At 44.8% G+C, this 27,886-nt stretch overlaps 2 protein-coding genes and 1 long non-coding RNA gene across 20 annotated transcripts in view; 1 reads left to right on the top strand and 2 right to left on the bottom strand.

Annotated features, from left to right (window-relative positions):
* MOB2 (MOB kinase activator 2) overlaps positions 1–2,258 on the top strand; it is a 121,294-nt gene extending 119,036 nt beyond the window's left edge. For 5 of the 6 annotated variants that reach the window (XM_074585679.1, XM_074585681.1, XM_074585680.1 and 2 more), the window contains one exon: positions 293–1,607. In XM_074585679.1, coding sequence (XP_074441780.1) covers positions 293–603 — 311 coding nt within the window. In that variant the 3' untranslated portion in view covers positions 604–1,607. Of the gene's footprint in view, positions 1–292 lie in introns of all 6 variants that reach the window. The other variant, XM_074585675.1, reaches the window with a different exon arrangement.
* The window catches only part of LOC141742705 (uncharacterized), a 28,013-nt gene extending 9,918 nt beyond the window's left edge, over positions 1–18,095 (bottom strand). Inside the window, exon 1 of the long non-coding RNA XR_012586812.1 lies at positions 18,000–18,095. This is a non-coding gene — a long non-coding RNA (uncharacterized LOC141742705). The remainder of the gene's footprint in view (positions 1–17,999) is intronic.
* A 3,393-nt stretch (positions 18,096–21,488) lies between these two features.
* Positions 21,489–27,886, bottom strand: part of BRSK2 (BR serine/threonine kinase 2) — a 321,619-nt gene continuing 315,221 nt past the window's right edge. For 6 of the 13 annotated variants that reach the window (XM_074585662.1, XM_074585668.1, XM_074585664.1 and 3 more), the window contains one exon: positions 22,020–22,327. In XM_074585662.1, the coding sequence (XP_074441763.1) occupies positions 22,152–22,327 (176 nt within the window). In that variant the 3' untranslated portion in view covers positions 22,020–22,151. Of the gene's footprint in view, positions 21,644–22,019; positions 22,376–27,886 lie in introns of those variants that run through there. The other 7 variants (XM_074585661.1, XM_074585663.1, XM_074585665.1 and 4 more) reach the window with 2 other exon arrangements.

Raw genomic sequence — 27,886 nt, 5'->3', positions numbered from 1 at the left:
CCAGTAACAAAAAATGTTGTGGTTTTAAAGAATGATTACACTTGCTTCCTGATTTGTGAACCCTTAGGGCTTAAAACTTAACTTCAAATGAAAATGCTTAAAACTTCCTTAGATTCTTCCCCTGAATTCCTGTAAAAAGAACAAGATGAGCGGATGATATAGGGCCCACAAGTTGTCTGCTGTATAAGGTGGGCTAGTTGCTCTTACCCATAGCTCAGCCTGAAGCAGTGCTGCTGTGGGTCTGAAGGGGAGCAGCTGGAGCTAACGTGGTGTTTCCCTGTCTTCCTTTCAGGCAAGGAATTCCCAAACTCCTTTGAATCCCTAGTGAAGAAGATCTGCAAGTACCTGTTCCATGTGCTGGCCCATATCTACTCCTCACACTTTAAGGAGACTTTGGCACTGGAGCTGCACGGACATTTAAACACGCTCTACACACACTTTATCCTATTCATCAGGGAGTTCAACCTCGTGGACCCTAAAGAGACCACCATCATGGACGACCTCACAGAGGTCCTCTGCAGCAGCAGTGGGAGCAGCAGTAATGGGGGCGGCAACGGGAGCAGCAACAGCGCAGGAGCACAGAACCATGTGAAAGAGAGATGAGCCCTCCTACAGGATCAAAACTAACATTAAAAACAATATTATATATTCTGTGTGTATGTGTATGTATACGTTCAGATATACATACAGACATATACAGCAATGAAACCTGAAAGAAATTATGCTGCCACCACAGGACGTGTAGTCGTATGGGACTGTATGGAGCTTTGGTTTAATGCGCCACCTGGCGAGAAGTTGCACCAATTTTATTTTATTTTCTGTCCACTCCTCCTTTTACCTATTCAGATGGATGATGAGTGCTGTTTTTAGAGAAGAGCCAAGCTTGAGAGTGGGGCCACTCTTGGTTTTTTTGGTTGTTTTTTGTTTGGTTGGTTGTTTTTTTGTTTTTCTTTCTTTGGTCTTGAGTGCAAGCCCTTTGTCTTTCTAGGATGGTGGTCCTGCCATTTAAAAAATATCTATTATATTATAAGAAGTGACTTTTACTTTGAAGTGGCTTAAAATGCAGGTTTGTTTGGGGTGGTTTTTTTTGGGGGTGGGGGTGGCTTTTTGGTTTGGTTTTACATAGACTGCCCCCTACCCTGCCAAAAACTCCCCAGTTGAGTGCATCTTGCCCTTTGTTAGCTTGGAACGGCAAGAAACTCCTGGCTTGACTAGAGTAGCAACTAGGGGCTTGCTACATGCTGAAAGTGGGCATGATTCTCCAGTTGTCCCATCTACCTGGTCACAACATGTGAATGTGCAAGAGGATCCACAAGCCTTTCTGCTTATTGCTCCTACAACATATATACTCTTTTCTCTTCTCCCCTGCCTCCTCTTTTCCCAGGCATACCTCTGCAAATAAAAAGAGTAAGATCACTGGCGTCCAAACCCCACGTGCAAGAGCCACCACCATTTCATTCCCATGGAACAGAGGCCCGGGGAGGGGGGAAGGGTACAAGGAGTCAGTCACCGCCTGTGCTAGAAAGATGGCTGTTGGCATAAAATTATATTGTTGGCTTATTTTAGTTCATCTGTTCTATAATAATAAAAACAGATCTATCAGCCATAAGTTTTGTTTTTGTGTTTGCAGCGTCAAAAGTCAGTGGAATCCACCCATACAGCTTCCCTTTCAGCACTGAATGCTGTTGGCCCTGTTGTCAACCAGCTTTATAAATAATTGTTTGTCTTCCACCCTGTAATACATTTATAATCAATTCTTTGCTCTTTCTGGTAGTGCTAGGAACCTCCTCTCCAGGTAATCTGAAGATAAGCAACACTTGGAAAGGAGCAAGTTTCCTGCTTGTTGTACGTACTCAAATTCTGCAAATGCAGTGGGCTTCTGGATATTTTACAGCAAATACTGTGTCACAGTATCTGTGGATACAGTATTATATCAATATTGTATATGGACAGTGGTATTACTCTTTCCTTCACATTTCCACTGAATTCTTGCAGTCAGCATTTCCAGTTGGGAAAATGCCAAATTTTGCTTGCAGTTGTGTTTGTATCAATCAAATCTGTGTCAGCCTCTGAGAATTGTTTGTTACTTGTTTTGGTCATTATCCTGAGGTATATACATCATTAATGACTGACCTGGCATGAATCCTAGAAGCTTTTTCTGAATGAGGTCTGTTAACTGTAGAAAGGAGAGCAAGTGCAAAGAAAAAAGAGAAAGAAAAGCACAAGCAAGTTGGGAGTTGGGGGGGGGAAGCACCAGCAAGAAAGGAGGAAAAAAAGAGAGAAAAAAGCACAAGGAAGAAAAAGGCTTGTGAAGAAGTGTGCAAGAGCAACAACAGATAAAGGAAGAAAAATGCGCAAGTGAGAAGAAGAGTCATAAAAGCGAGAAAAAGAGAGCAAAAAGGCGTGAGCACAGGAGAAGGGAAATGGAGGAGCGAGTGAGAGAAAATGACCTCAAACTTTGTGAGCCCAGACTTGTCCTTGTGTTGTTTGTTTCCAGACTGTGGGTACCTGTGAGCTTGCAGACAGATGTCCTGGAGTCTCACTGACCTGCACATCTGGGTGCTGTTCCCTACCATGTCCTCCAGCTACAGCCTCCATAGCCCAGGAGTATTCCCATTCAGTCTCCATGCTGATGTGAGCCTTTCCACTAGAATTCTCTACACTAATGTCTGAAGGGAAAACCAGAGGTCAGCAGAAGCTATCCTCACAGCAATGCCATTTTTAAGGCCCCATGCTACTTGCAGTGGCAGCATACAGTAGAGTTCAAGGTAAGAATGTAGTAGCAAGGACAACAACCCAAACCCAAGTATTTCTGTTAATCTATTATCTACTTGTAAAAATGTACTGCAGTTTTAATTCTAAAGCACCATTTAGAAATGATGATACACATTTGGAAAGGTCTGACTTGAACAAGAGGCAGTTTAACTCTCTAGGGAAAGACTGACTTAGCTAAAGCTCTTTTAAGTTTCCGATCACAACACAATGCTGTATCTACATCAAATGCAAGGGTGACTAGACCTTAGCTCCCCACAGGAGAACTGACAGACCCCCCTCCTAGGAAGGCTGGTAACCCATGTGTTGATGCAAAGCAGCAAACCATTAATTCAGCTACCAGAAGAACAGTGAAGTACCACATTACCTCTAGAAGAGCCTGCTGTTGTTCATGGCAGCTGTCCCAAGTTTACTCTGCAGGCATTTGATATTCCTGAAAGCATAGACGCTTCATCTAGCAGGGTAATCTTTTTATATTTTACAAGCAGTTAACAAGAACACAAATAATGAATCCTATTTTAGTGTAGCCTATCTTATGGGGTTTAGCAGTGGGAATAAAGAAAACACTGAAATAGTGCCAACAATAGCGTTCTTGTCAGGAGTAAATGTTACTGTAGAGCTCAGCTTCAAGGCGTCCAAGCATATTTCAGAGGTTACTGAATTATGCTGTAGTAACATTAGATACAGAAGTGCCACTAAGTCTTCAAACTCTGCTTGGTTGATGCCACTGAAGCCTGTCCGTGACCACCTATGCTTGCAGCACGTCACTGACTATCCACACTGTAAGCACTGAGCGTGAAGCCCCTTGTGTCTAGAAGACAGGTTTAGGTCTTCTGACACTGCGGATATTATCGTATCACTGCTTTAAACGTGTTTTGTAAATTGTTTAAAGCACTGTCAGAACAATAGAAGCACCTTAATTACGCTACACTCAACTCCTCCACGCCCCCACCCTAAAGACCTTGATGACCATATCATTGTTTAAGGGCTGCTAAATAAAGAAAATAAAATAAACCAAAAAAACAACAAAACACCCCAGAAAAATAACCAAACACTGCTAGAAGACATCTTTTGAACTGCCTACATACATACACACACATACCCCTGGGATACATGCCTTTTGCAGGCCTTGCCCGCAGAATCTGAGCTTTACACCCGCCATTGCAGAATCTCTAACCAACTTTCAAAGCTAAAACCATGACAATGAGCACAAGCCATCACAGGGATAAAGTCTTTCCCTTAAGAGCAACAATCGTATGTATGTTTTGTAGGATTGTGTTCCTGATACTTGGTGCTCTGGACACGAGTGATGCAGTGAAGAGCTGAGGTTGCATAAATTTATAGCAATGGGGCGAAGTGTTATAGCAAGCTGAAACTCCTCCCCCCCCCCGTTTTGTCATTATCAGTAAGTCTTTTGAGGCTGCAGTGTCCTTAAGAAAGCCAAGCATAAGCACCTGTAAATAAAAACAGGAGGAAAATAATTTCTTCAATACACGCTATCTGTAATAAATACCAGCAGCAGGTGAGTAAGCACCAAGCTCGGCAGCATGTGTCCATTACATGGGCTATCTCTGGCCATTCACGGGAATGGGAGACAGGAACCGTGCCACCAAGTATTTCGCACAGACGAACAGACACTTTTAGCTTTGACCTCAAGACACTGAAGCTGTGTAGAGATCACAGGACCAGCTTCACCCCAATCCTAAGAAAGGACCTGAAGTGGCAAGCTCTAAAGTAAGGCTGGCATCTTCTACCTCAGCCCAGCAAAATCAGAGCTACATCCTTCTTTCTTTCTTGCCTGAGAATTGCAGAAAGTGATCCGAGTCTGAGATTCCCACAGAGCATGCTCATTTTGTATGTGAATAACAACCTTTTAACCAAGATTTTTAAGAAAAATTGACCTTGCTCCTTATGGACCACTTTTCTGATGAGATCTGAGGAGGGAGAAAGATGTGTTCCGGCTCTGAGGTACCACCAGTTCTGACCAAACACACGCATGCTGAGGTGCTCCTGGAAGGGATCGGGTGCTAAAGGTGGATGCTGTCAGGTAACAATTAGCTCACGCACATTAGCAGAAGACTGAAAGACTGTCACAGAAATCCCAGAACAGAAAAAGCCAGCTTCATGAGTGCTTAGTAAGTATGCTGATCTCATACAAAGCCACGCTTCATCAAGCAAGCCCTTGTTCACATCTGTCATGTAACTTGTCCCAGCCAATCCTTAGCTCACCATTTCAGCTGTTAACATAAAGACTCGAATCCAGAAACTCTTCCATTATCTAAACCGAGGACAGAGGAATAGGTTGTTGTTTTATTCTGTTCAAACCTACCAAGCAAATGAAACCAATGTTCGTGTCTGTAGCACAAATGGCAACACCAGTTTAAACCTAGTTCCAATGCCCGGAACTACACACAGCACAGAGTATGGCTAAATTACCCGTGCTGCTGTGGCAATACTAGTGCCTGAATACAAGCTCAGTACCTGAAGGATGTAAAGACAGATCTGGTGTCTTTATGTGATACAGCTGTATGCAGTACAGACAAATCCCAATATTCCCAATGGAACTGATAATATGAAGTGAGAAAAACACCAAACAGCTGCCAGAACCCCCTCAGTGTGCTAATAGGGTCTCCATTCTTTTCATGGACAGAAGAACTGTTCTGGTTGTGACAGCTGACATGAACAATAAGACTTTTCAAAGCTAGGTTAGGATGTGACTCGGAGAAAACAGAGATCATGGCCAAGCACTCAGATGACAGAACATTCAGAGTGCTTTGTCTAGCCAAAAAAACCCCAAACACCCCCCCCCGCCAAAAAAAAAAAAAAAAAAAAAGATTAGCCTCACTTCTCTGTGTGTCGTCATCTGTAATTCTTTTCATCGTATGTACAAAAGAGGCATTAAAATATGCTGACGCTGTCCCATACACCAGCACAAATAGTTAACATTCTCTCACAAAGTGGTGCAATGTCCACTACATACTTACTCCTCCTCCTTTTAACGGTCTCTAGGATAACTCAAAAGAAAGGGTACAGTCTTTTCGCTCAGTGGAGAGCAATCCTCTGCGACATCATCTCAGGTACAGAAAGGTCAAATGCCATCTCGCAAAGGACTTCAGCTTCTGTGAGACCACTGCTTCCCCTGACATCAGTAAGGCTTAGAAGACACTTGCCCCGAAGCAAGTATTGCCCTCAAGGACTGCAAAATGAAACCTAAAAAAGGAAGAGAAACTAGTCCTTGGCACCAGTCACTAATTTAACTACCACCCTGAACCAATGAAATGGTCCAGGGTTCCCCCAGAAGGACTTCAATGCAGGGGTACAAGGAGTTGAAGGTGAATCCTCACTCTGATAAAGAAGAGAAAGGCTGCCCAGCTCTCCAGCACCACATAGTCATTAGATTCCCTGTAAGGCCACATAGCAGTTAGAGTCCCATTCTGCTTCTTTCTGCATGGACTGAATTCCTTTAGGAAAGGTTTATACTTGAAAGCTCTATTTCCAAGCAGATGAGATTTCCTAACTGACTTTTTTCCCCCCTCTGAATTGCACTTGGTCAAGTATCAAACACAAAAACCTGACTTCCACAGGATTCATTCCCAAAATAATCTCCAAGCATCAGATCTTACGGAGTAGTTTGGGCAGAGGAGGTAACTCTCTCATATAAAGTCTGGTAGGCAATGAAATAGCTATTAATACAGAAATTCATCCCACTTCTCTGTCTTGGCCAACGTGAGCTTTTTGTTTAGTTTTATTGCAAGCTAATGCTAGAGTATTTACTGCCCCTGTCATGACAGTGCAGAGAGACAGATAGCATGTCTGGCTTTGGATGACTAAATGTAAGGGACAATTTTACTTTGCAAGGTGGAAATACATTGGTTTTTAAAGTCTTCTGTAACAAATTTGCAGACATTGGTACCAGACATAACTAGTATTGCAGACAGCCAGAATGCTTACATCTACCTATTAAAAGAATTTGCTTTTATGAATAAGGAGAACCCTGTTCTTAGCTCCACTTAAAAAGGATAATCCAGAACAGAACTGGAAACCGACACTGAGTAATCCAAGACTTTTACAGTTACATGAAATTTATATAAAACCTGTAATAGAAAGAACTTTGTGTCCTTTTCAGCCAGGTTTACTGACACTCAACAATTTAGGAAGGTTAATTTCAATCCTTGTGGCTATAAAACCTGTCTCAGCAGAAGTGAATACAAGAAGCAGAAGACAAATTGTGCCTGAAGCCCAGCTATACCCACTGCAGCAGAACTGTGAAAACTTTAGCTACTTTAAAAACATTTTCAAGACAGCACAAATAATAAAAAATGTCTTTGAATGATCTTACCAGTTTAAAAACTATTTTAAACTGGCTTAAATGAAATCTACAGAACAGATGCTGTGCTGTGATCAGAGCGTCACAATCCAGGCACGTGAAAAGGACTGCAGGTAGTTCCTAGCAAATCTTAAAACGAGATATGCATCAAGACCTCAATATTATTGACGATTGTGAATTCTTTCACTGTTACACCAGTGACACTCAGTCTGCAGAATGGCAAAGAACCAATACTTCCTTGAGTTTGCACCTCTTGACCCAATAAGGTTTGTGCAGGAAGGCCCTCATTTCACTCGCAGAAGGATGACATTAGGAAGTAGATAGCAGGAAGGCAGTCAGGCACCGCAAGCCAACATTTGTCGGCCTCCTTCTGCCAAACAGAAATCACATTTTGAAGCTCAAATACTTGGGAAGAATCAGATGAAACGTATAGAGCAAAAGAAAGCAGACACACAACTCCCAGCTGGACAGGTAAGGCTCCTTCCACATGAGATTTTCAACTACAAAGCCACTACTTGAGTTCAGGGCTTAAGCCAGATCAGTTCAAAAGCTCAGCACTGAGACAGCAGAAGACTGCAGAATCACAGCGCCTATCCCCTTGCAATTGCAAACAATTCTGCAATGGATGTTCAGCACAGAGATACAGGGCACATTTGTATCCTGCACTCCCAGCCCCAAACTCCCCATTGCATGCCGTGACGGACTGAAGGTCAAAAGCCACAGTTTAGACATGCTGCAGGAAAGAACGGGAGACCTTCAGGGAATGATCCAAATCAAGCAGAGCTGAATCTGAACTTCCTTTTGAGCAACTACTGGGCTACCTGGCAAAGGGAACCGTACCGTGTTGTGTGTGCAGATAAGGTAGCTCAAGCAGAGCCACTGAGGAGGGAATGTGCGCTTTACAGACCTTCCTGGGAACACAGCCTGAGATGGGCTGTAACAGCCCTTTGCCGCTCTCAGTCTCATTCATCTGTTTGTGCTTAGGGGCCAAATCAGAACTGCCAGGACCCTGTGGGTGCCATTAGGACAGGGTAGGACCTGAGGGCTGCTTTTGTGGACTCCCATCGGTGGCTGGCTGAGAGCTGGTTTGACATCTTCACGAACCTGGCCCTGCCACACAGATGTTCATGGACCATTGTGGAGACCAGGTACCTTTCTCCTGCCTACATCAAACCACTAGGCCGAATTTAGTAACAAGATGGTGACCCTGTGAATTAAGTTAATCTTATGCCATAACCACTGCTTAAATGTGAAAGCACAACAAATACTCCAACCCATCAAGGAACTTTGACTGGATTAGAAGCCCTCTGTGCTTCATTATAATGTCCCTGATGAAGGCAAAAAGCGAAACTACAGCTGGAGAAGAGAGATTAAAAATCCCATTATAACAGTTTAATTATCTGTTATTACTGGATTAGCATTCATTTCTGATCCAGGTGCTCCTCAGATAAATAGCTCAGGTGGTTTATAAAAGCATTGTTTTATTTTGCAGTGAAAGACTTCTGGACCATGAAATGAAAACGGGCTTTTTTTAAAGCCAGACACCCAAAATGAAGAAAGCTCAAGCAAGACTCCCATTTGCCTGTCCCTTTTTCTTGCCTACCCCAAACTTTTGAACTGCTGGCTGATTTCAAGCAACCTGGAAGACACGTAGGATTCTCAATGTGATTAGAAAGTTGTTACAAGTTTTGTAGCAACAAGCAACCATTGGAAGCGGAGAAAGAGCCTGTAAATGAACCCTTAACTTTCCTGATCAAGTGAAAAATTACAACTTGTGCTCCCATGTTACTACATGCCAAAGAACCTGCACAAGAACACACGCTCTTAAAAGACCCCAAACACAAAGGGACAGAAGAGCTCAGAATTGGCCACAAATCACAAATTATATAAATCTAGCTTCTGAAACGTGGGCACTTCTTTCACTGCTTGCACAACTGGAACAGCCTGCATGATCTAGACTTCTTCTGCAGTCTCAGTTTGCAGATACTATGCTGGATCTTAGTGCCCTGTTACAAGAGAGAAGAAATGCCAAAACAACTTTTCATGCATTATAAAAGAAAGAAATGTAGCATTTACATCTGAAAAGAGCTACTCTAAAGTGACTGAGAAATTAAAGTGCTGAGAAATGAAAGTACCTGTCCTTAGGGACAGGCCACCAAGGTGACTTGCAGACCTGCTCACCGGAACATGCTGCTGCCAGGTTAAGATCTGGATTCAAGTTCCAGCCCAAGCCACAGAGTTTGTATAAGCAACTGAGAGAATCACTGATTTGCTCTTCATCTCAGTTCATGAATCTGCCTTATGCGGACAACAGATACCTCTTTTCCTTCTCCTTGTCTATCACAGCTATGTGGACAAAGCTGTCCCTTGCTGCACTATCAAACTGGTAGCTTTCATGTGCTACTGAAATAAGCCTCGATAATATGGCACAGTATTTATTTGTCCAGGCCCCTGTGGTATTGGACTCCACTTCTAGGTTATGCATGGTCCTTCCCCTCATGCAGACAGGCTCCGATGTTTAGCTGCATCCCTGTCACACCGAGACTGAACACTGTCATGTCTCTGCAAAGCTATGTAGAAGCTACACAGGCTAGAGAGAGGCATATCCACACCTCTCTCTCATCCTCTGCTGCCTCTGCACAACACAACTGACAGCTGACACATGGTACAGCTTGTAAGGAAGCAAGGAGAAAAGACAGTGTCGCTGCTACTCAGTCCTCTCTGATGAAGGTCCTGTGTTCCAGCCATTCTTCTCCATACTCGCTAATCAGCAGGACATCATGCAAGGCCCAGCACAAAGCACCACAGCACAACAGATCCCCAACTGCTTCACATAACATCTAATGGGTGACACCATATTCTGCTTCTACAGGATTTTTGCATGCTACAAAGGTCATCTTGTTTCTCCACCCCTCTCTTGTAGAGAGTAGGGCGGCAGCAGCTATGGAAGCAATAGGCAGACAGGGAAGTTTAGCTTCATGCAAAACACATCAGTAACATGCAAAACACACTGTTTGTAATTACAAGTGACATCAGGACACTTGGTTCTACCCATTACCACTCATACCACAGGGGTTGCAGTAACCTTTCATGCTGGACGTGGCCAGTGCTGATCTATAGGTTCTGGGTGACTGCAGATCCTACCGCAGCCCATCTCCCCAAGCGATGGAGCGGGCAAGTGCAAGTAGAAACTCCACGTGAACACAGCCTAGGGCAAACTAAACAGAAGCTAGCACAAACTACACACACAGCTCAACAAGCCGCTAGCCCTCTCCGTTATAGGACAGTATAACTTCAGGAGACAAAAGCTCTCTGTCCCCTTTCCCAAATGAGATTGTTTGCTAACAGTCCTCTTCATTCTGGCTTACAGATGCTGTGAGGCTCTCCTCTTTCTTCCCTTTTTCTAAAGCGAATTTGCAGTTTAACTCCACTGAAACTGGAAATCAGGGTTGTGTCTGCTTTCACACCTCTCTGTATGATCCTGCAGCCCACATACTTCCAAACGTATCTAGCAGAACTACTTTTAGAACTATTTTTTATTAAATAAATGGCTGTAGCTGGCCCTGGGTTGGGTCACTAATGAAAACCAAGCCTCCACATGCTAGCAATATGATTAAGAACTAGAGCTAGTGCATCAAACTTAATTAAAACTGCACTTAAACTAAGAACTTTTCTAAAGGTTTTAATTCTTCTCCAGTCCAAAATGTTCAGGGTAGACCGTCATATAGACCGAGCTGAAGTTTACTGGCTTAAAGGAAGCCCACTTTCATTTATGACACTCTTCATAAATTCCTTGTCAGAAGGGAACACTGCAAGCCACTGCTCTGAACTCCCAGGTACCACCCACAAGCCACAACAGCAGTCCCAAAGAATCCTGTATTTTGCAACACTGCTAAGGGAATTCTTCCTGAGCAACACCATTTCATTCTCTGCTTGAAGCTGACAGCTAAGCCAAAACCCAAACGTTTTTCCTGGAACTGTTTGATAATCCAGCAGCTGTGTCAGCTGCAGGACTGAACTGAGCTGAGCACACAACACAGCAAAAGGAAAGAACTGCGAGGCACAAGTGGAACCTGGAGCCAAAATTACTGCTAATTCAGGGTCAGATCTACAGCTAGTTTAAACCAACAAAGCCAATGGCCTTGTACAGATTTCTAGCAGCTGAAGCAACAACTATCAGTCTGTCTTGAAATATTTCTTATTAAGTTCCCTTTCTATGTCTTACTGCCATTGCCATGTTGATTTGACCAACTAAATCTTCTCAGTCTTTTCTAATGCATAAGTCACAGACATTATTGGTCCTCTTTTAAATATCAAGCAGTACAAACGCGATTCCTCCTTCCGTCAATGTTGATTTACGTCTCAATTGCCTTAATTGACACACATAGCTCCCTGTTGGGGCAGTGGCTATGGGAAAGTCTATACCGCTGCTTCCTATGACTACCTCTTCCTAAGACAGGGCCAGAAATGCACACACAGTCTCCACGTGCTCCTTGAAAGGATGGCCTAACCCTGGCCTGAGACTACGTTTTTCACTGCCTCCTTTAAACATCACCCCAGCTGATACACTCCCCCAGTGCAAGAGAGGTGCAGCGTGCTGTATGGGCACGTACCCCACAGAACACTCCGAGTCAGGGCAACTTGTCTTCACACTGATAAGAAGAGGAGGCTGCAGGGACAGGTACTGCATTCCTGCTGCATAGCAGGATCGAGGCCAGGCCAGAGCACGGCCTGGCTTGGCTGGGGATTGCACAGGCACGGCAAGATCTATACTCAAGTCAAAGTCTCTCCTCGTAATCATCCTTTTCTCCCTCACTGACTTGTGGATCAGGCATACCTGAGTTCAGGGCTTCGATCAGCTACTACAGGTGCTACAGTAACATGGGATTTTCAGAGGGTTTGAGAGTTGCTTAACTATGCTCCCACAGAACACCAGGAAAAAATTACATCAGCACTTAAAAATCTCAGCCACAGTACCTGAACTAACCACCTGAACCACTTTCTTTACGCTAGGCAAGGTGCTGCAGGTTCAAAGTTGTTGGAAATCCAAACAGTTCTCTCACACCACCTTATACCTGAACAAGAACTGCTGTACGATCACCACCCTCAATGACTCAACTCTTAAGTGGGGATACCACGGGGTAAGTACACAGAGCACTCTGCAACAGGACAGCTTGCAGCCATGCCACCTTGAATCCTAATGGTATCAGAGGAACCTTCATCAGGCAGAGAACTTGCTAGTTCTCTCTTTACCTATGTGCCTCCCTGTTTGCTGCCAGGATACAAACCTTATGTATGTCAGGATTTTATAGGGAACAAGAAGCAGAAGACCACTGACTGCTCAGAATTGCATATATCCCTACTGACCTATGCTCCCATTTGGTCTAGGCTTCTTATTTTGAATTGTCTCAGGGTAAAGTGAAAGACTGATTAAAATTTACCCAGCCAAGGAGGAAGACACCTCCAACCCAGGAAGTATGTCTATGCTGCCTTAAATAAGACACAGGAACTTCAGCTCCTGGGAACCCCGAAACAGCAGTGAGCAAATCAGTTCTGCATCACATAGTGATACTTGAAGCACCTGCAGATAAGCTGGCTCGGGTACTGGATCCAGTTGAGCTGCATTAGCCTGGAGCTGTGCCAGCTAACACAGCTCAACCACTTCCCACACCCAAACCAGCTCATTTATAGCAAGCTCAGGCAACTCTAAGCAGAGGGTTGTTTCCAGCCTCTCAGCAGACGTGTGTCTGCACTCTCTGCTTTTGGCGCCTATGGGAAAAGCAGCAAGCTGCCTTTCCTACTGCAAGAAAAGGAATTACCAGGCTCACCACAAGGTTTACATTCAACACAAGGCAAGGAACAGAGTAAGGAAGAGAGCTGTGCCTGCTCTCTCTCAGATACCTGCTCTCACTTACAACCTCAGCAGAGCAAGAGGCATCCTTCTTTACTGCTCTTATCTAGCCCAATTAAGATTTCGGTCATCCCTTCTGTAAAGTGCTGACAAAGCCACCATCGCTGTGCCATCCAAGTATCTGGCAAATAAACATCTTCACACTGAATAGTTAAGGTTAATTGTTATTTAAGTTTATATTTGGATTCTGTACAGGAGAATAAACTTCAGAAATTTAAGACCAGGACACTACCAAGCCACATACCTCTGTGCTCAGTACAGGTTTCATCTCCACAGGGTCACTCCAGAGACATTTCTGAGCTATCTTGGTGTAAGCAAAAGAATGTGCTTGACTCTCACATGAAGTATAACAACATCTGAATAGCAGACATTGAGATGCCTCTATCAGGAGACAGCAACTCCAGGGACCACAGCAAACTTGCTGTTTTTCACGCAAAAAGCCATCTTCAATGGCAGTTTCTACTCCTCAACTGTAGCAAAACAGGGATAGTCTAACAAAATTACCTACTTCTTACACCACACTTTTAACAGTGCTCCTCAAAGCTGTTTGCAAAGGAGGTGCTGCTGCCTTCCTCAGCTTCTTTACCCCTGCAATGGTAAGAAAGGGGAGTTGCCCACTGCCACACAGCAGGCAAAGGCCAAAGCCACGACACATTGTAATCCCAGCTCAGTCCTCTTTCCACCACCCTGTGCAGAGACCCTGCTGTGGAAAGGTATCACAGCCCATCAGAACAGTGGCCTAAAGCTCAGTAGACAGGGACTAGATTTTGGGACCAGACTTCAGTCCCAAGGCTTTATTTATTTATGTATTTTATTTTAAGCTTTTCTGTAAACACAAGCTCTACCTAGTCCACGCCTATTTCTCCTCCCATTGTGCAACTCGGTGCTGTAACTGAAGGCTCTCTGTCAGACAGAAACTTCCTCCACCACATTTATGCACAAGAGTATAGATCAGGAACCCTCTATGAATTGGAGCTCATAGCGCTGCCATAGAGTGATGTGAGGTCTCAGTCAGGACTCCATCTGTAACAGTCCCAAAAATGGCTTTGCACATATCATCAAAGCACCCCTAACATACATTAACTCCAATACATTCCCTATGCATTCTTGCAACCTAATTGTGAGCAGCATGATTCAATGAACTGTATCAGAACCACAGCCATAGCTTGCTATACTATCACTATTCCACTGTGCTATTTATGTAAATAACAAGACTGACTGAACCAACTGTCACAAACAGCATAATACTGGAACCTAATTCCAGGTAACTCCAGTGTGCACACCCTGCTATTGAGTCAGGAGTGCCTTGTTTCAGCTTAGTTTCATCCGCTCTGAACCTGATTTTACTTTAAGAACAAGGATGTCCCACAGAGGAACTATCCAGAAGAGACACTGCAATTTGAAGACACTGTCTCGATCTACTTTCCAAGAGTATATGAGACTTTACTGTAAACACAGCTGCTTTTTCTGACCTCTACCAAGGCTCGCTGCTTCCTTAGACCAACCTGTTTTCCTTCTATTCTGGACAGCATGGAGAGAAACCTGACATACTACCAGGGCTGGACCACTACTGCCTTCTAGTGCCAGATATGTCTACACAAGAGATAACGTTCAGCAGAAGCACAAAAGCCACAACAAGGAGTGGGGTCAGCGAGAAGCTGAGGAGCAGAGAAATAAATTTCTCTCCTCTCCCCAGCAGCTGTTTCTGGTACAGGCTGTCAAGAGAGGTTGTGTAGTGTCCACCTCTGAGACTGAAAACCCAACTGGACAGAGAAGTGAGCAACTTGTTTTGAGTAGGTCTCCAGAGGTCCCTTCTAACCTCAACTGTTGTGTGGTTCTCTGATCCGCATGTAGACCCCTCTGCCCAGGCAGAGGTCCCTGACTACACCAGCTAAAGAAACATTCACCCTAACTGCAAGCAAACTCTTCCTTCTGCTAATGCTGTTAATGAAGGCTTGTGTCTTCCCTGACCTTGAAGCTGCGTTATCTGCTTTGGCTGCAAGAAGGCGATAATAGCTCCTGACAATGGCAAGAGTCAGCTCTGAGCCGGTGGAACAGGAAATCCCATTTCTCAAGCCCTTCAAAGCCTGCCAGCCTGCCTGGCACGGTTTCTCTCAGCAGCGCTCAGTGAGATTACAGCACTAAAAATAACCCACACAATAAGTTGTGCATTTAGAAGAAGAAAGGACTTGCCCTCAACGTGGGTTTCCCTTCCACTTGCGGCCTCAAGTATCCCCAGACAGTTGAACTGCTAGGGTTTTGTTCTCCCAATTAAATGGGAGCTGCAGCTGTTGAAGTGGTTTTAAATCAAATAAGAAGATTAAAGGGTACAACAACGAGCTAAGATACTTTCCAGTTTTTAAACAAGTGTCTCTCTCCCCTCCCTGTTGTTTTCCATAATAAACTCAGTGCTAAACCTGCTTCCTTACCAACACACTCTGCCCTTCTATCACGAGCTCACATACAATTGTTTGCACACACCTGAAATGAAGCAAAGGTAGGGGGACCAGTCCTGCAAACTTCCATACAAGAAAACAATCCCCATGGGCATTCTGCTGCAGTATTTAAGATGTACAAGCCTGTTGGGTTAAATGCACTGTCCAAATCATCAGGAAAAAGGGCATACTTTGTAACAGCGGGCACCAGAATTAGCACTACCTAGAGGCCTTACGCAAGTTTCGCCGTCTTTACAAGCACTGGTTTGTAGGCTAGGCCTATGCCTAGCGCAAACCATAAAAGCTCAGTCATTTGTATCAGATCACTTTCATTAAAGCCAACCTGATGACTGAGGAAACTTTCATGCATCAATTGCAAGGCTCGGACAATTCGAATTAGTGCTCTCAAACACAACTGACTTCTTTCCCAGCCCCCAAACAGACTGTACACTGGCACATGGCAATGAGAACTACCTTCGTGACTATGGCCTCAGTTGCTCATTTGACGCGTATACACAATTTATTGCTTATACAGCACATGTCAGGTACTGGCTCAATTAATAACAGTTCACCTTGAGCACAAATACATTTTTCATGTATGCATGTATCTACGCAAAGTTAATATCCACGCTTGTGCAGACAAACTAGAGCTTACACACTTGCCTTGTCTTCAGTTTACACTTGGAAGGTCGTATGCTGTGCTGTTTTACCCAGAGGAAATCAGACAGATGAACTTCAAACGTAGTAAGTTTTTTAGGTACTGACTCCAAGGGGCTGGACTCTCCAAGAGAACCAGAGAGCTGCAGAGCTCAGAACCACAGCACGTGAATGAAGGTCAGGTGTCATAGCTCATGGCATCTCAGCAGCCATCACCTGGTAGGGGGTTTGAACGAGGACAATAGCCACCACCTGACAGCAGAGATAATCCAACCACCTCAACCACAGAGGCATACCAGAATCCTCTGCTGCATTTATTGCTTGCCTTTGGATTTAAGCTATGAAATAGGAGGGTTGTTTTACAGAGAACAGTTAAACTCAATTCACTCTGAAGCACAGTCTCTCCTATGCACTACAGGTGATAATATAACATGTAGCTAGAGACTGTGTTACAACATGGCCAAACATGGAAGCAGAATAAATGTGGGTAGGCCCTAAGCATAAAGTCCTTCACCTTGCAAAGTCATTATTTTCTTCTTATAGGTTTTGGAGACCACAATTAGCTTTATTGGGGACCCTAATTATGAATACTACTGGAGACACAGAAAGATCATATAAGTTTTTGAACATTTCTGAAAACATAGGAAGAGAGGAGAAACAGATAGAAGGATACAGCTGCTGCCACACTGCCATATTACACTCCACCCCAGCACATCCTTTCATTTTCAGAGCTGCAAATGATGCGCAGCTAGTTCCCAGTTCTGCGTTTCCAGTGCTACAGAGACCAAATCCTGCAGCACTTGTGATTCTCCTTATCTTTTGATCTTTGTTAGCTTCTCCACTCCCCTCATGCTTCTGCTCCCTCTCCTTCTGTTTTAGCAGACCAATAAATCCCCCAAAGACCTTAAAAACATTCTGGCTTTTTCCTAGATAAGAGTGTTATTTTGTATGAATAACATGCCTGACATTGAAGCAGGGGGGTTTGACTAGATGATCTCCAGAGGTCCCTTCCAACCCTACAATTCTGTGATTACACTCCTGTCCCCCTTTGTCCCTCCAGGACATCTGTGTCCCTTCTGCATCCACAGGGGATGCCATCTGCAACACAAGCCTTTACACCCTACCACTGCAGCAGGTGCCACCACCAACCCCCTGAGACACTGCCTGCCAGAACCACAACCTCCCAGGAAATGGTCTGCTACAGCTGTGAGTCTCGCACCCTGCTGAGACCTTACTGCAGCAGGAACGTCCTTGTGAGGCACCCTGTCATCCCTGCCTGGAAAGCGTCAGAGCTTTATCAACATCTGCACGGCTCCAACACAGAGCTCCAGAGGCTGACGCACACACCTGTGGAAGATGCCACAGGCCACAACCATCCCCATGACACCCCATGATAGCTACTGCAATGCTGCTGGCGTACCTTTTCCTACCCGTGTACGCATCCTCCCTGCATGCTACTTTTCACAAGACTGCCCAGTGGGAGGGGTTGTCACCTGCACGCCCGGTGAAACAAACCTTTGGGGACCAACTCCAGCTGCACCCCGCAGAGATGGGCTACATCCTCAAATGGTGGCCACAAGAAGAAGGAGGTGGTGGGGTGGCGACTGTTCCTCTTGCTTCTCCTAACAGGGCCTGCAACAGGACAGGGTGCCTTGCCCTCGTGGGGTGGCAGCCGCCGAGGTCTTTTCTGTCACGGTGGGAGGCTTCCGAGGCCGCGCCGAGAAGCTCCCTCCGGCACCGCCCCGCCGCTTTCGCCTCGCGCCAGCTCTGCCGCGGCCAGGGCGGCACCACGGAACCTTCCAGACGGCGCCTCGCCGCGACGCCCTCCCCGCTCGCCCGGCCACAGCCCTGCCGTACCCCGGCCCGCCGCCGCCCCACTCTCTCCCGCGGGCCCTACCTGCTCTGCTCCGCTGCCCTCCGCCGGGCCGGGCCGGGCCGGGCCGCGCCCGGCAGCAGCCGCCCCGCGCTCGCCGCCCTCCTCCCTCCGGCGCCGGCGACTCGCCAACGGCCGCCGCACGCGCCGGAGGGGGGGCTCGCCAACGGCCGCCGCGCGCGCGGGGAGCTCCTCTCTCTTCCCTCCCCTCACCGCCCCCGCAGCGGGGGGGCCCGGCCCGTTTTGGGGCAGCTCGGTCGGGGGCTGGGAGGGGACGCTGGCCGGAGGCGGCGAGCAGGGCCCAGAGGGATGGCGCCGCCGAGCTGCCGTGGGCTTGGGGCTGCCAGGTTTACCCCGGCCGTGCAGGGAAGCGCCCAGGCGGGTCTGGGGGCACGCACCAGCCAGACCTCTGAGACCAAAGTGGGGAACTGCCGGGCTCCCGTGGTCACCTGGAAGAAGTTACAAATCCAGCGGAGAGGCGAACGCCCAAAAGCTGAAGAGAGCCGTGTGACAGGCCAGCAGCCACATGAACCGACTGACCAGTCTACAAAAAAGCCCCCAAACCCAACCCAACGCAAGCCAGGGACGTACCTGATGAGCTTTGTCAAATGTATGTGATTGAGGGTGTTTCAGGCAGGAAGGGTGGAGAAATCCTTCCTATGCTAAATCTGGAAGCAACGTGAGAAGCTCAGGTTAGAGATGAGAATGATCATGAGCAGCAGTGGGATTTGGTGCAGTGGTTTCCATCCGGATCAAACCTAGGGGGTGTGTGTGATCACTCTGGAATTTGGATTAATCTTTTTCAGCATGACACTGCGGGAAACCAGGCCTACACGGCTGAACTGCCCTTGCCCATACATGGCGGGTCCGTGCCGTGAGGGTGGAGCACGCAGGGCATAGCACTGCAGATCCCTGCGCTGCGAGGAGACGACGGTCATTCCATGGCCGGGAGGATGCTGCCTTACGCGCCAGCCATCTTCAGCTCCTTTGGTGTGGAAAGCCGTGATACGGTACTTACTGGGTCTGGCACTGGCGAGAAGTCCATTTCATGGACATAAACAGGACACTCAACAGCTGGTATCTTTACTGAATGAATTTATTGGTTTTTGAACTAAAGTTGCTCACAGTTATTTAACAAGGGATACATCAGATTTTTTTGTCCATTTTAAACCATTAAATAATGTCAGTTTGTGTCTGTATATGTGTGTGTGCGCGCGTGTGTGTCTTCAGAGTACAAAATAGGAAGGATAACAAGAGGTATTGCTTTCATTTATTCTTATATCTTGTGTAAGTAATCCCCTTCCTGCTTGTACCACATGGGTTTTGCTGATATAGGTATTTTTAAAGTATTATTATTATTTTGTATTGAAATCCCAGCCTTTTGTAGAGGTACAATGTAACAGAAGCATCAAAATCTATACACAAGGGAAGAGAAAAGAGGGAAAAGAAGGACGGGGGTGATGGGAGGGGAGCTCGGAGGAGAAGTAGAGAGAGGGCGGAGGCAGGAAAGACAACGAAAGCAAAAGAGACTAATTTACAGCAATGTCATGCAATTAAAACTGCCCCCCTCTCCTGCACCCTTGCCTCCCCCCCTCCCCAGCCATCACTCCCTGGTGTCTGACATGCACACAGCAATACGAGAGAGAAAAGTTTAAGAATAGGGAAAATAAATAAATAAATAAAACAAAAAAAAATTAAAATAAATCCCTCCCATTTGGGGGAATGGGGAAACGGGGCAAAAGTCAAAGGTCTTTGCCCCAGTTGTGTCTTTAAAAATTCTTTTTAATCTTCAAACCTATGTACAAGTAAAACTGGTCCAAGAAGGGGAAAATGATTAAAAAAACCAACAACGACAACAACAACAAAAAAGAACTCATCCAACATTATCATTAAAAAAAATAACCTTGCGATACAACATACACCCATAGGAACCCAACGAGCAGCAATCGAAGGTCATAAAAGAGCTGAACACTAATGCTAAGCCTACATTCTTAAAATCTCAGTCAAGAAGTACTTCTCACTGTGTTTTGTATTCCACGCGTAAAACCACGGTTTTTTTGTTTGTTTAACCTTTGAGCTTGGGCCAGAATAAGTTACACTTGGTCACATAACTCTTGAGGAGGAGGAAAAAAGGCAGCGATTCTTCTTTCTCAAAGTCACAAGCTGAACACTTACAGGGTTTCCGTGTCTTTTTTCCTCCTCCTCCCCAAAATAAATAAGAATCCATGTTGCCTCTACACAGTTATTAAACAGAAGATATATCTAACAGCTTATTTTTTTAAATATATATATATGTATATATAAATAACTGAGACCTAATAACTGAAACACAAAAAAAAAAGGTCCCCATCCACCCAGCCCCACCCTCCTCCCCTTCGAAAAAACCAAACCAAAACAAAAACTTTATAAAAATATCTTGCAGTAATTTTTAAAGTTTACAGTAGCTTCGTGATTAAGTCTCCCATTGCCCTGACTCCACCTTGTCTTGCTCTGATGAACTAAGTGCCAGTAATTTGCACACACACACACACAGGAAATAAAACCCAAGATAAGTCTCTTTTCTTCCTCCTCTTCATCTTCTTTTTTTTTCTTTTTTTTTTTTCTTTTTTTTTAGAAAAAAATCACCCAAGCCAACAAATGAAACTGATAACTTAAAGAAATAATAATAATACTGATATCAATGCAGCACTAGCAACACAACAATTGCCTCTAAATGCAGGGTGTGGTGGAGGATCCAGCTGGTCGAAGAAGGTCCCAGCGCGGTGGCACAGTGGCAGGGAGTTGACAGGTGGGGAGGAAGGTGTCGAAGGAGGAGCAGCAGTAGCAGCAGCGGCAACTGTGCCCGGTGGCGGGAGAGACAGTCCTTGGCAGAGTCTTGTCCCTCTTCTTTGCTACCAGAAGTTGCCTTTTCCCTAAGTTTTAATGTTTTGTTTGTATGTGTTTATTCATTGAACCCCCTCTCCCTCCTAAGTTTACTCCTTTCCCCTTCCAGCAGGTCAAAAAAGCAAAATGATACAGTATAAAAAAACCAATTGTTTTGTATATATATGTATGTATGTATGTATATTTATATATAAATATACACACATATATACATGTATATATAAAAAAAGGGGCAAAAGAAAAGGAAAAGGTGGTGGGGAGAAAAAGAAGGTTAAGAAAATCCCGTGATGAAGCTCCCCAATATTGTCTTGGTTCAACGCTTAGTTTTGAGTTGCTCCTGGCTGGTTTCTGATGAGAACGCGCTCTGGATTCATGAAACACTGTGGTCCCGCTACGCCCATCTCCTTCCCCGCACCCCCCCTGCTCCGGGCTGAGTTCACCTGCGCGGACAGAAGTTGCCAAGGGTAAAGGTTTCACTCCAACAATTTGCAACCTCCTTTCAGCCCAGACTCTGCAATCCCATAACTGAGCAGATCTCTCTTGTGGAGCACCAAAAAAGAAAAAAGGGGGGGGGGGGACAAAAAAAAAAAAAAAAAGGCGTGCACTGGGGAGGTGTTTGGGGAGAAGTGGGGGAGAAACCCACTTCCTGAATGGAGAGGGGAGGCTGGGAACCTCAAACAGGACTGGTCCTTGGACAGTCTACATCGGTTGCCTTCCGTCAACAAGTGTCCGCAGAGCACAGAAGGTGAAGCCGTGGCTGACATGTTAACTTTTCGGGATAATTCCTGGTAGCAGAGCGGAAACAAGTGGTGTCGTCAGAAACACAGAGAGAGCATGAACAGAACAAGAAACAAAACAAAAGAAAACAAAAAATAATAATAATAAAAAAACCCAAAAAATCAGGAAGGAGAAAAAAAGCAAAACATTCAAAAAAAGGGAGGAAAAAAAAAAAACAATTGAAAAAACCACAACCCAAGATCTGGTGAACTGGGTTTGTCATCTGTGCTACCTTTTCTTTTCTTTCTTTTCTTTTCATTCTTTCATTCGTTTGTTTTTGTGTTTGTTTCTGAGATATATATTATATATCATATATAAATATATATATGTATATATATACAGTCATTCCTTCATACAAAATTTGTCTATAGACAGTTTTGTACTGTTGTGGCAAGGTATATACATCCTTCTAGTTTAGAGGCTAGCTTGCTAAGGAATATTCTTTCATTCTTTCTTGCTTTTTTGTTTTTGTTTTTGTTTTTTTTTTCTAAGTTATTTAATTTTTTATGTGTTTATTTAAGGTTGGTCTTGTAGGCCGACTGATGAGACCATCTTTGCCTTGTCTTTGCCAGCAGGGTACTTATTGTCTCCTCTAGACCCATAGTCATTAGAACCGGAATCGCTCCGCTTGCTGTTTGCGCTATGCTTGGTTGGCGTGCCGGGGGGATGGCTCACCTGCCCGTTCTTCTCGTCTGAAAAAAGTTGTTTAATTACGTCAAAGAAGTTACTCAATGGGCTGCCTGGGTACACAAAACAGAGGAGACAAAAAAAGAAAGAAAGAAAGAAAGAAAAGAAAGAAAAAAAAAAACGAGAGGGAAAGAGAGAGAAAAAGAGGAGAGAGAGAGAGAGAACAAACAAACAAATGAACAATGGGGTTTTTAACGAGAAGAACATGATGAGGAGATCCAGAGCCACGTGCGTGGGGGTGTGTGGGGGATGAAGACAATGAGCAGGAAGAGGAAGAGTGTTTAGGATGGGACACCTACAGAAATAAAGAGACTGGGAGCATAAAGCACCTGGGGGAAAGGTCCTAGTTTTCTCCTGAGTAGGGGAGCATTGCTGTCTCACCTCATAGGAGGACACAGTGCCAACTTGCCGAAATAGTTCAGTCTACTGCTTGGAGTCACTTGGCCACTCCGCACTGAAACACCGGTGAATGCAATGCTGGATACAGGCAAATCCCATCTCACTGCTGCTGTTACAAACACGGGGTATTTGGATGTGGTGGCCACCTGATGCCGAGCCCTCTGGCTACACCAGGCATTAGGCTTTCTTTGCTTGCATTTTATTTCTTTCTGAATATCCCCTTGCATGCCTTTCAGTCACTAAGCCTGAAGCACCTGAGTGCAAGGGAAACAGTATTGAAAAATGAGCTACGGCTGACATGAGTATTGCCATCTGCATGTGTGCTTTGCGACTTGTACTTGCAAGCTTCTAAGCACCTTTAGATCCATCTTACAACAGGTTCCTGGAAATAAAGATGCTGAACGCATTGTGGAAGCAGGCTGTTAGGCATCTAACTATTTCTGGGACCTAGCAGGGACAAGAACTACTTCCTCATTGTCCGGAATTTATGTTCTCTCTCCAGTACAGCCTCGATGACACAGACATTCACTCCAGTGGAGTTAGGAGCCAGAGAGGGGTGTAAGGTTGCATGCTGGTAGAACAGACCTCTCATTAAGCCAGCCACTGGAGCAGGCTGCAGTATTAACATGGGTTGGGCACTATGCACGTGAATACAACCTTTCACGCCATTTGGACTTCCAGGCAGCAGGGCTGTATGCTGTTAATCTAGTCCTATGTCAGAGGATGTGTGGAAGGCCATACCTGAGGAAGGGCTCTGGGGTGCTACTGAGGGAAAGGGACCAGCTACTACTGGAAAGGTAGCCTTTTTGCAGGCATTTCTAGTCCCTTTTAATTTTCTTGGACTGGGGGGATTAATCTTGATCAGACATAGAAAGGGTCACACTAAATTCTCTGATCATGGATATTGAAGGTGTTTTTTACCTAATGCACACCATGGAGGTGATGCCTGTTCATGATCATTAAAACCCCATGATGCTTATCTCAATATTGGGCTGTTGGCTCCATAGTTCTAACAAATTCAAATCATTTATTTCCCAAGTAAGTAATTTCATTCTCCAGCTCCCAGAAGGAAATGGGCTCCTTGTATCTGCCTTCCAGTGCTGTGGTGTGCTGTGAAGAGTAGAACCTTTCATCCCCAAGATGGGAACATTCATTTGGGAGCAAAGGGGTTTCTTCATAGCAGAGATTGCCATCTATCCACAGCTGGGGGACACTGGTGGCTTGGTAATATTATATTTCCCTTCAATTTCATTACAAATGTAAGCAAACCAGTTACTATAGCAGGCAAGTACTTCCTGTGCACGGTAGCTTGTCTGAAGAGCTTGTTGAGTGCTTTCTTATTCTCTAATGGAAAACGATAGACAGACATCAACTGCTCTTATACAAAGAAAGAGGAAATATATATAGTATTTGTGCCCTGCAAAGCTGAACGTGTTACTCTTTTTTTTCCTGCCCCATGCTAACCAGGTAGTTGCTGCTTTCCTCTGCATGTTAACAGGCATTGAGAAAAATTACATGGGTGGCATATACAGTGAAGGATCTCTATCTTATTCATCTAATTCATTCCTTGTCTTCCTCTGCTTGCTGCTTTGTGGTTAACTTCCTGCTGGCCCTGGTTCTGCCTGTGCATTCAGTTACACCCAATGCCACAAGCAAATGGCTGTTAGTTTCTGGAAGGGCATCACTCGCCTAACTGTCTGGAGCCTTAGAGATGGGCCCAAACAAACAGCCAGGCAAAGCACGCATCTCAATTTTGGGCTAAGAAGAGAAGAACTATCAAACTCAGTTGTTTCGGGGTGAGACCTCCGTGAGTTCCATCTGCTTCCTTCCACAGGCATCCAAGTGCTTCAGAAGGGGGATAACTGCTCCACATCTATAACTTCTATTTCAGAGATTTCCCTAAGCCTCCCTAAAACTGTTTTAGGTTTGTGGGCGTATGCTCTGCTCAGACTTGTTTCTATCTGCTCAGACTCATTTCTACTTCTTTTTCAATGAAAAGGAAGAAAAACAGAAAGCAAACACTCAGCCTTGAATGCAGGAATGTGGGCAGATCTGGTTCTTATGTGGCTTTGGACCCCTCATCTTCATAAGCAAATGGAGTCAGCAGAGAGAATGAAAAAGAGCACTGAAAAAAATGCTGGAGAGGGAAAGACTGCTAGGTTGGGAGAAAAGGGGAGGGAAATATCTCTAGTTATTCAGCTGAGCAGTTTATTCAACAAGCTTAGAGGGAAAGAAGAAGGCAGAGTAAGCAGGGCTCTGCAGGAGTCGAGGAAGTTTTTTGTTTTCACGTAGACAGGAACAGTAGACAAAAGTACAACTTGCAAGAATGGAGCAATAAAACATTTTTAAAATTATATATCTTGTATTTGCTGAGTCCCGATACAAGATTTTTAATCATCCTATTAAAATATGCAGCTCCTGTTTCATCCACCCTTTCTCCTCCCCATGACCTACTGGCTTTCAAGTGCCTGGAGATTTATTGCAGCAAAAGTATTTAACAGTCTGCTTTTCTTTGCCTGTATCACTACTGGATTCCTTACAATCAGCATTTTCAGGTAAAATTTTAATGGGAGGTAAGAAATCCTCAGGGATGTTTAAAGAGTGCTATTGAAAAATAAAATAGGCCATTTCACTAACCCTTTCCTTCCTTTGCCTTTTGTAGTATCTTGACTTATAATTAAATAGTAGGTAATAATGCTCTCTTATCCTGCAGTCAAGAAAGAACCGATCCTACACCAAACCATACAGATAACCACTGCACTGATGTTGTCTACATGACAGCTTGTTAGCCCGCTCTTGGGCTGGTCTAGATACTGGTCTTTGGGATGACATAGAGTCCTCACGTTTTTCTCTGGAGATATGTAAACATGGGCCAGCTATGCTGGAAGCATGAAAATGGTGCATGGTGTTGCTCCTCTTGGTTCTCAGTTCCCTTTGGGTTTATACATCCAGTAAAACAAGACTTGAAAATGCAGCTGACAATGGATTAGAATAGCTTTTTCAGCAATGTTCCACTCCTAGCATTCAGTGCAAAAAGCGATACGCTCTTACACCTGTAAGTCCATCTGGGGCCTCAAAAAAGGCTGCCTCTCTTATTTCAGTAAGTGAGATGACATCCCATTTCCTCTGGACAGGGATGACGGTTTGGCTCACTGATTCTTCAAAACTTCCCTGGTGTTTCATGCATCTGTAACTAAGGTCTTCATTCCCCTTGAGGGCAAATGTTCATCAACACAGAGCAAAGAAGGCATGAAGGGTAGCAAGGGTGAGAAACCGTGAGAAGGATCAGAGGCAGGAGGGGAGGTTCAGAGCATTAGGTTTACATCTAGTAGGAGGAGATGGATATGTGCATTTTTGAGTTAGACCAAGGAGCTGTATGCTGCAAGATCGGGAAGGGGAATGGGTTTGAAAACAAGCATTGAAGCTTATGGAAGGGTCATGTATTGAAGGGATGCTAGAGAAATGCACCTGTGTGCAGCGCTGTCACGGCCAAATATCATGAAAGAAGTCACAACTGTGAATGCATCTGAATAACAGGCACTAGAAGGAGAAACGGGGCTGGAGACAGATGCACAAATGTAAAAGGAAGCTGGGCAGGTGGCTTGTATCACCCCTCACAGTCCTCAGTTTTTCATCTGTTGTTCTTAGGAGGTCTGTCTGCCATTGACCTAGCCCCAGTGGTGTCACAGGTTTGAGAAGCAAAGTGGAACTGGAGCACCCAGGTAAGAGAGGAAAGAGAAAATGAGGTGATTGACTCCAGGCACCAGAAGTGACACCAGGAAAGGATGCACCTTGCAAAGACCCTGCCCTGACCTTGCCAAAACTCTGCCCTGACCTTGCCCTGACCCTCAGAGTCCTCCATGGAAAATAACAGGAGGTGGTGAACAAGCAGCTTCAGGACAAGCCGGGAGGCTTCGGTCACTGATTAGAGCCTGCTGTTTTGTAACATTTTAAGACAGTCAGATGAAACTTGTTCCTCTTTTCGTTGAAGCAAATAGCAACATTCCCATTGGCTTATTGGAAGCAAACCCTGAGGAAGCAAATCCTTCTCCTGTGAAACCATCTCTCTGGAGTCTATGTATTTTTAATGCACTAATCCTTGTGGTGCTGAACACAAAGTTGCACAAAACAAATATGCCATCTGTGGGATAATCCTCTGCCTTTCCTTTATGTATAGCCTGAGAAATTTTGTGTTTATGCATTTTTAGCTTAGGCTTTGTGAGAAACTAAGGTCTCCAGAAAAGACAGGTCTCCACTGGAAACAGAGACACCCTTTGTCAACCTGCCTTCCCATATTCCTTCCCTTGTTGCTTTCACATCCTTTCTGAGTTTCTTCTGCCTGCCTCTGCTATTGGGGTTTTCTTCCTATACTCATTCTTTTCTTTTCACCCCTTGTCTTTTTCATCCCTAGCTTGCCCTGTATTTCGATAGCAGCTGTGGTTTCAGTGAATCATCTAACAAAAATCCAAGTCCTTTCACATAAAGTATTGAAACACTCTCTTGATGGGTGATAATCCATTCCATTTCATACCCATTTTGCTACTTTGACAGAGTTCTAGTCCTCTTTGTTAAGACTAGGCATTTTTTGCCTGTTTGCTTGGTTTCTGTTGGCAGAGTCCCACTGCCTTCAAAAACAGAAGACTTAAAATATATAACCCACTCCAAAAGTATATGGGATGACATAAAGATAAAAGCGACCTCTTCCTCTTTGTTTAGTTGTAATATCATGTAGAGGTCTTCCTCCAGACTAAAGAGCCCCTCGCCTAGGCATTGTACAAATACGGATCAGAGATATGCCTCAATGAGCTCACGGACTACTGAAGAAGGCTACAGAAAGATTTTTTTTCTCCTTTAACGGTTGGATGTATGAGGCTTCCCTCTAGACTGGAGAAGGGTGACAGAAAGGCCATTGCAATGTCTTGCTGGAGGCCGTCACGCAGAACTTCCTCCTAGGGTGAATTCATCCTAGGCCACTTGAAGTGAGCTGAAGAAACTGCAGAAATCCCAAGAGGGTACTTGTCTAAAAATACAGGAAGTCAGGAAAGTATTTTGAGAGACACAGATGTGGTTTTCACTGGATTTATAAATTGTCACAACAGGTTGACCAGAACAAGTTTTCCCATTTATTTTTTTCCCCAGTTAGTTACCTAATGGGACAGCTGTTT

The sequence above is a fragment of the Larus michahellis genome, chromosome 4 (genome assembly GCF_964199755.1).
Source record: "Larus michahellis chromosome 4, bLarMic1.1, whole genome shotgun sequence".
Classification (NCBI taxonomy): domain Eukaryota; kingdom Metazoa; phylum Chordata; class Aves; order Charadriiformes; family Laridae; genus Larus; species Larus michahellis.
Note: the sequence above shows the minus strand (reverse complement) of the source record. Positions and strands in the feature narration are given on the sequence as shown.